The sequence below is a fragment of the Eutrigla gurnardus genome (genome assembly GCF_963514095.1).
Source record: "Eutrigla gurnardus genome assembly, chromosome: 11".
NCBI lineage: Eukaryota > Metazoa > Chordata > Actinopteri > Perciformes > Triglidae > Eutrigla > Eutrigla gurnardus.
Genome location: NC_139925.1, coordinates 2,046,327 through 2,054,929, shown reverse-complemented (window position 1 = coordinate 2,054,929; position 8,603 = coordinate 2,046,327). Strand labels below are relative to the sequence as shown.

Sequence of the window (8,603 nt, the reverse complement as noted above, 5' to 3'; positions counted from 1 at the left end):
TCTGTCTCTCTCACACACACACACACACACACACACACACACACACACACACTACTGGAGCTCACTGATAACCTCCCAGTTTAACCTCAACACACACACACACACACACTCAGAAGAAACCGTTCCCGCGTCTCCAGATCGATGTCGCTCCACGTTCACTTCCTGGGTCTTCACTCTGGTTCATGACCTCAACCTGTGACAACACTGTGATGACATGCAGCCGCTTAATGTTTAGCCCAAGATCCACACACACACACACACACACACACACACACACACTACTGGAGCTCACTGATAACCTCCCAGTTTAACCTCAACACACACACACACACACACACACACACACACAGGGAAGCGGAGGGATTAGAAAGGTGCAGGGATCCTGGTGCTGCTGAGGGATGGAGGCGAGGAAGCCGAACGCCGGGAGAACGCCAAGCAGCGCCGCCCGAGGTGAGGGTCCCGCTTTTTATTCTTCATGATGTTGAGTAAATATGACATAACGTGGAAGTTATCGTCAGTCTGATCTCTGGGCGACGTTTGGGCGGTGAGGCGACGTGGAAATGTCTAGTCACGATTATTACAAAAAATAATTGAGATTCACGATTTTTAGCCCGATAATCGTCGAAATGTGCTTTAAACTCATAAAATGGCAGTAAAACTTCCTGGAATCACTTTTACACTTGGTTAAGAAACAGATGTTTTCATTTAAAACATTTTAGTGAAGATCCTTTTTGGTGAAACACATTAAATAATGTCATCATAAATGATGACGTCTCAGTGTGAGTGTTGTGTTTTATTACGTGATACTTCCTGTATTTTTGTAAATCAGGTTGTGTTTTTCACTTCCTCACCACGTTGGTGAACCAGCAGCTTTTTTATGGAAGTATGCCGATAATGAACATCAACTTGTGTGGCACTTTGTCGTGGTTCAGAGTGTAGATTCTCCAAGTCTTCAAGTCTCTGAGCCGAGCCGTTAGCTCGTTAATCACATTAGAGCTCGTTAATCACATTAGAGCTTGTTACGTTGTTGTTGGATGAGGAGTCACTAAACGAAGGTCAACTCAACGAACGGTAGACGAGCACGTGGAGCCGCTTCGGTAGCTCTGAAAGCCAGATGAGCCTGATCAGGTCCCAGTGACCCCCCTCAGGTCCAAACCCTGAACCCTCAGGGACTTTCCTGTTTACACCTGGTGGAAGGTCGAGTGTACGTTTAAACACAACTTGAAATGTTCCTCTGACGACACAAACTAACAGCAGGCTGTGCTTTAGCGTTAGTTAGTGTTTTAACTTACAGGACATTTAAAGGTTGAGTCGGTGATTCTATTCAGAAACACTTTCTGTTATATTACTTGAAATCCTCGTAACATACCGACAGCTGTGAAGACATTAAATGCTCCGACATAAAAAAATATATAAAAAAGTAATCTGTGGTCGTGGCAGGACTGGAAAAACCCCGTCCAATCAAAACAGAGGTCTGAACGAAGGGGGCGGAACTTCTTCAGTTCAGCGATGCGTTCAAAGTCAAAATCTCTAATCTAAAGAGTTTTTGCATAGCTTAGTTTAGCTTAGCTTAGCATAAAGACTGAAAACAGAGGGAAATTGCTAGCCCGGCTCTGTAAAGAGGTCAAATACAGACAAAACCTGCAGAATCAAACTGACGGGTCGTGGATTTTTGAAGCTGTGTCCCTTCGCGGTCTACGTTTATGATATGTAAAACATAAATAATCGTTTTCTCATTTGTGTTTTTGCCACATCTGGGTACTAAGAGTTCCTCTGTGACAGGGTCTGCAGGTCCAGATGACGCCCCGGCGGCTCCCCAGGGGGGTCGCCCTCTGCCGGCCCTCGCCCGCCTCTACGTGTACGCCCTGCACGGCTGCCTCTGCGAGGTGGCCTTCACCGCCGTCCTGGACTGGTGCAGCACCCGGGACCGGCGGCTGGCGGGCCACAGCAGCCTGTGGGCGCTGCCCATGTACGCCACCGCCATCTACCTCATGGAGACCCTGAGGGCCCGGCTGAAGGCCCGCCGCCTCCCACTGCTGGCGCGTCTGGCGGTCTACACCGCCTTCATCTACCTGTGGGAGTTCGGCTGGGGGGCGGGCCTTAGCTGTCTGGGGGCGTGTCCTTGGGACTACTCCGGCTACAGGTTCAACCTGGGGGGCCTGGTGACCCTGGAGTACGCGCTGCCCTGGACCGTGGCGGCCTTCATCGCCGAGCAGCATGTGATCAGGATCACACTGAGGATCGGACTGAACAGCTGATCCGGGACTTCAGAAAACTTCCAAAAGCAGCTGCAAAGCATTCTGGGCCATTGTAGTTTTCTAACCCAAAATATGATTTCTAATATTCTCCTCTTAACCTGTTATGCTATATGACCTGTCTCACATCCTTAGTGATGAACGGTCATGTGATCATGATTTTATTTATTTGATAGATATAAAGTCATGTAGCCCCCAAATTGGGGCCCTATCCCATCATGCATTGCTCTGAGAGCAGAGAGAGCAGAGTGATTTAGACAAATCTATGAAAAACTATATATAATGTGAGCATCACGACACAAACAGACAGTAAACTTTATGGATTAAATGGGTGGAATCAGTTTTATTGTCTCCATAACGACGATACATCACTCCTTAAACAGTAAATCTAACAGTTTCACCTTCATGTTTATAAACTCTGAAATAAGTCCAAATTACTTTCATTAAAAACCCTCCAAGTTAAGCTTCTGTGTTACTGTACTACTTTTCATTATTACATCTATATGATCCACATGATCAGTGTGTGAGGCCTGGTTTAGGATGGTCAGGGTCTCTTCTGGTCAAGGTCTCTTCTGGTCAGGGTCTCTTCTGGTCAAGGTCTCTTCCGTTCAGGGTTTTGGGCGACCACCAGGGCCACGGTCCCCTCATCTCTCTGCCACTGGTACCTATATGGGGAGGAAGACCACAATGAGGTCATTATTGTACCTACACGAGGACCCCCTTTGGACCTGGACTTTAGGCAGAAGAAGGAGGAGGAGTCGAAGAAGAAGAAGAAGAAGAAGAAGAAGAAGAAGAAGAGCATCATGGATCCTCTCTGATAGTGAATGTTGACTCACTGGCTCTGTTCTGGGATCAGTAAACTGTCTCCTGCGGACAGACTGAGCTGCTGCTGGTTCATGGTCACCGTGGACGATCCCTCCTGGAGGATGAGAGCAGAAGACGATCAGACGGAGAGACAGACAGAACGAGGAGAAGAAGCAGCTCATTTAGTGGACGAACCAGCTGCCAAATCCAGGCGTCGCTGCGGCGCCGCGTCGTCTCCGTCCGCCCGGGTCCGAACACGGCGACCTGTCGGGTCACATGATGCAGCGCTGTTCATCTCAAGTCTCTTAAAATCATATTAATCTCCAATCTAACACCGTCGTTTGCTATTAAAGGACTAGTATGTAGGATTTAGTAGCAACCAACTACCCCTCCCTTTTTCAAGTGCGTCGGAGAACTGGCCTGAAAGTAACATAAGAACGTGAAAGGAAATGACCATATTTGGACTGTGGAGGAGCGACGGGTGGATCTGAGGAACTGTCTAACATAATAAATAAATATAAAGCAGTAAAAAATGCAAATTTTCCGATTAAATCTTTTTGTATTAAAAAAATAAACATATAAGCAAACGTTCCACACTTAAAAGTTCTTATCTGCAGGATTACATGTGTGTCCATGCTGTTTAAAACAAGGCTATTAAATGAAGGATGGGACGGTGTTAACTTGTAACCAGGGTTGTGATGTTGCGAGAGTGACACCAGATGGCGCTAAACATGCATTTAGAAATAATAAGTATTTGTTCACGGTCTTATATTAAACATGTTTGTAAGGTTTCGGTATACCTCTGTCTCAAACTGGGCCCCGAACATGTCCACGGGGCCGCCGCCAGCCAGCGCCGGCCTCTGCTGGTCCAGCCAGTCTTTGAAGTGGAACGGTGACATCACATTCATGCTGTTCATCTGGAACGGAGGTTCTCTGTAGACGTCGTCTGTTCACAGGAGACAAACACGACCACACCGGGTCATTACGGACACAGACTCGACTTTAGATCGGAAACCACAGATGATACGAAGTGGACATCGTCATGGTGACATCACCCGTTGGCTTGTGGTCTACGGTCTTGAAGCCTCCAGTTTGGCATTTTGGCCAGAAGTTACCATATTTGGGACTTTGAAGGAGCACAATGCTTTTAGTAGGTAACTAGCATTGGTAGCGTGGTAGCGACCTGTCAATCAGCAGGTTAGCCCCACCCCCTAAAGCATCCCCTGCTTTCTGGTCTGGTGGACTCTAAATGGACCATAATGTACTAAATGAACATCATGCTGGATTGAAGAAGACTTGAAGAAACTAGAGATTGAGACCATAAACTCATGTTTACAATGTTTACTGAGATAATACATCAAGAGAGAAGTAGGACCATTTTCTCATAGACTTCTATACAACCAGAGAGGAGTCGCCCCCTGGTGGCCAGCAGAGAGAAGTAGGACCATTTTCTCATAGACTTCTATACAACCAGAGAGGAGTCGCCCCCTGGTGGCCAGCAGAGAGAAGTAGGACCATTTTCTCATAGACTTCTATACAACCAGAGAGGAGTCGCCCCCTGGTGGCCAGCAGAGAGAAGTAGGACCATTTTCTCATAGACTTCTATACAACCAGAGAGGAGTCGCCCCCTGGTGGCCAGCAGAGAGAAGTAGGACCATTTTCTCATAGACTTCTATACAACCAGAGAGGAGTCGCCCCCTGGTGGCCAGCAGAGAGAAGTAGGACCATTTTCTCATAGACTTCTATACAACCAGAGAGGAGTCGCCCCCTGGTGGCCAGCAGAGAGAATGACAAAGTCTCACTTGGATCAGGTTTTCCTGTCTGGAACTGCTTCGACGCCATGAACCTGCGAGTAAAACAACAACAAGTTGTATTCAAATAAATGACTGGATGTGATGAAGACGGTTTCTTGGTGTGAAGATGAGGATGAAGATGAGGAGATCTTACTCTTTGATTATCGGCACCAACTGGGCTCCGAGATCATGACAGTGAAACCATTTCTCGAACAGGATGTCGTTGGTGTCGTCCACAAAGTACCTGAAGGAGAGTACCAGAGGAGTCAGAAGGTCTGTACTCAAGTAGAAATACAGATTCTACTTTTTTACTCAAGTAAAAGTGTAAAAGTACTGAAATGTACTCCAAGTAGAAAGAAAAAGTATCACTATGAAGGACATTTCCGCTGGCTAACTGAAGGATATCAGGATATTGGAGCTGATCTCAGGTCAGTTTGAGCCCTGGGACGTGGTTATTATGTGGTGAAAGGAGAAGGAACCTCAGGCAGTCGGTCTCGGTCTGCAGCCTCCGCCGCTCCACCACCAGGCCCACGGTGTTGGCCCGTCTCTGGGGGGAGTGGGGGATCCGGGCCGGCAGCAGGAACATCTGCAGATCCCATCGTACCCCCGTCACCATGATGTCATATTCTGTGTTACATGGTGATGTCATGATGAGCTGACCTGGCCCTCCTTGATGTGCACGTCCTTGTGTTGGCCGTTCTCCAGCACCTTCAGACACATGTCGCCCTTCAGCTGGTAGAACAGCTGCAGGAGAAGAAACGCCTTCAGATTAGAGAGGAGAAACTGTACGTTACCATAAAGTAAAAAGAAAGTAAGTCAATAAAATAAAATGATTAAATTAAATTTATAATTTTTTTAATTAAATTAATCAAAAATTAGGAATGAAAAAGTCAAATATTCAGGGCCCTCATTTATAAAACTGTGCGCACGCAAGCTGTACGCAATGTTCCCTTTATAAATCACAGGATCACCTACAAGTGTGCGTACCTGAGTCCCGCCCTGTACACGCCCACATTTTACTATGTTAATGAGCCGGCATGCAATCGTTTCCGTGTGGTGAATCACGGCGACAGGTCAGAAAAAAAAGCGAAGAAACGTAACTTTTCAGAAACGGAGAAAGAGACACTTGTTGGGGAGGTGAGGCCCGGACAATAATTTAATTTAGTGGCCACAGCAGCGGGATCACGAATAAAAAGACGCAGTGCGAAGGCAACACATTGCTGCTGCTGTCAACGGCGTCAGCTGGACGGAGCGGACGGTGATCTGAAGGTAAATGACATCTTTCTGCTCCTAACATGGATTTAATGTATTGCTAGAGTATTTGAGGAAGTTTGATTTTGATGTGACTTTGACGGGGATTGTGTCCGAAAAGGAGGGAGAAACAGACGTGAGACCAGAGGTATAAGGGTGAACAGATTTTAAACTTTTATTGTATATATAACAAAACGTTAAATAGTTTTTGTCCTTCCAGAGTCTGCAGCGTGTGGCGTAGAGGAGAGTGACGGTGAGGAGGGTGACGGTGAGGAGGGTGATGTGACGAGGGTGACGGGCCCTCGGCACAGCGTCCGGGTCCGGCGCAAAGCAGCAGCGCACCCCGGGGCGCATGGCACATCAAGCAGTCGGTGCTCACTGATGCCGTCCTGCAACTTCAGCGAGACACAATCACCGCCATCAACAACGTTGCAGATGAGCTACGGCAAACGCGCACTGTGATTAATAAAATACTACGTTTACAATGAACACTGATTGTTGTCTTCCTTATCTTACAAACGCAGCATGACATCCTCACGGATTCTTGCGCCCTGTTGATACCCCTCCAGTCGGGCAGGGGGACGTGGCTCGGGGTCATCGATAAATTTGCGCTCTCCACGCTCCACGACTGAGCGCGCACGAGCGTGCCACTCATTATAGCGCATTTCCTCTGCGCTCTGGTGGTTTAAAAACGAGGATAAGTAACAATTATACGATGGCTTAATGGCTGTATGTATGTGTGTTGATGATATATGCACATAAATAAGGAGAATATTTAGTTATTCCCGCTGTGTTCTACAGGGATCTAATGGAAGGTATTTATACTGTATTACATGCATTTGGGCCGTCTCCTCCTCCTGCGGTGACAGCGCTGATTCAATATTTCAAAATGATTTTGATTTAAGATACAAGTCAGATTTTAAAAGAAGGTGTTAATATGAAAAAAACTATCACTCATTAAAAGCGTCAAAAACATTGCTGAGTTCATCATGATAACGCAGATCTAACGTATGATATGGAGTGTAATTAAATGTGTGCGAGTCATCAAAAATATATAGTTCTTCTCAGGTTTACTGCTGATTCCCTTCCAGTCTCCAGAATGTGCGTACCGGTACGCATGCCTCAGAGTTTGCTTACGGGTACGCACACTTTCCCGTCAAGTTTGGTTTTTATAGATCACAACATTTGCGTGGAAAGTGGCGTACGCACATGTTTCCAGCCCCGTTTTGTGCGTACGCAAGCTTTATAAATGAGGGCCCAGGTCCTTCATCCTGGACGGACTCCGTTTCTACTTTGACCCGTTTCAGATCTTCAGCGTTGTTGGGTTTTGATTGTAACTGATTGACAGAGACATTCACGGTGATATCTGCATGTTTCTGCTACTTTAAAATGCAATCTGGATCCAGATGAACAAAGTGTGTCAGAGGACATCTGAGTGGAATTATGTTTTCATTCTAAGTTCACACTAATGTTACGCAGAGTAGGCCTATTGATGGTAGTACTTTAAAGGTTTGATGATCATGTTCTAGTTTTGACGGTTTTTGACATGATTGTATCTTCTTCACTGTTTAAAGAGTGTTAAATAGTTCACTTTTAAATTGAATGTGTGTTTGCCCTTTGACCTCTGTTTGTTTTTTTAAAGTACCTTTTATTAAGTAAATAATTATTCTTTCATCAGTGTTCATCCTCCTTCATCACCCTCATGTACGTCTCCTCCTCCCAGAGATGCCAAACGGTGATTTAGGCATTAAATCGTGGAAGTTAAGAGTGCTGAGTGAATGAGGCGTCTCACCTCCTCCCCTTCCTCGATGTGATAATCCTTCCTGGTGTTCGGACCTCCGACGAACATGATAACCAGCTGGGAAAGGTGCCTGAGGAGGCGTTCAATACGACAATTAGAGCCTCATCGATCGTTACGGCATTAAATGAAGAGACTCACATGAGCTTGTTGCAGACGGGGGGCAGGAAGGCATTCTGGTGCTCGGTGATCCAGTCTTCCACGTTGGCCAGGTTAGACGTGGAGCTCATATTTCCAACCGATTTTAGGGTTTCGTGCTGCAGAATGAACCCTCTGTGACCGAATGAACCCTCCAGTTTAGTCAACCAGGTCGATACCAGGAGGAGGAGGGGGGAGGAGCCCACACTCCAGACAGGTCAAAGGTCGCTTTCACTGTCGTAATAAGTAACTGGAATATAGATCACAATACAGGCGAGGCCAAGCGCGACAAAGCACAGACGGATTCCAAGATCCGGGTGTGATCCAGAAAGCAGGTTTTGCTGAAACCCCGAGTTTGTTAATCCTGAGAAGGACTCTGAGTTTTCCGTTCCAGACAGAGAGTGAACTCAGCCTCTAACTGACTCCGTGAACATAACCTGTTTGCTGGCAGGTTGTCATCAACAAACCCTGAGTCCCTACATGTCTCCGCCTTTTCTGGAATCTGAACCAACTCTGCAAAAATGTGCCGTTGTTTCTTCGTCGACCATCGATATTGAATAAAAG

The 8,603-nt window shown here is 46.5% G+C and overlaps 2 protein-coding genes across 2 annotated transcripts; one reads left to right on the top strand and one right to left on the bottom strand.

Moving 5' to 3' along the window:
* The first annotated feature begins 348 nt into the window (after nt 1-348).
* Nucleotides 349-2,438, top strand: LOC311021128 (transmembrane protein 229B-like). Its single transcript, XM_084021490.1, has 2 exons — nt 349-450; nt 1,783-2,438. The coding sequence occupies exons 1-2, from the start codon at nt 399-401 to the stop codon at nt 2,256-2,258; spliced, it is 528 nt and encodes a 175-aa protein (XP_083877616.1). The 5' UTR covers nt 349-398; the 3' UTR covers nt 2,259-2,438.
* Nucleotides 2,439-2,608: 170 nt separating this feature from the next.
* On the bottom strand, nt 2,609-8,370 carry haao (3-hydroxyanthranilate 3,4-dioxygenase). The gene is made up of 10 exons (XM_084021482.1): nt 8,043-8,370; nt 7,896-7,974; nt 5,513-5,596; nt 5,332-5,438; nt 5,007-5,096; nt 4,862-4,905; nt 3,860-4,005; nt 3,255-3,323; nt 3,092-3,174; nt 2,609-2,920 (listed from the first exon to the last, which is right to left on the bottom strand). Exons 1-10 carry the CDS (start codon nt 8,129-8,131, stop codon nt 2,848-2,850), a joined length of 864 nt encoding a protein of 287 aa, XP_083877608.1. The 5' UTR covers nt 8,132-8,370; the 3' UTR covers nt 2,609-2,847.
* Nucleotides 8,371-8,603: the final 233 nt, after the last annotated feature.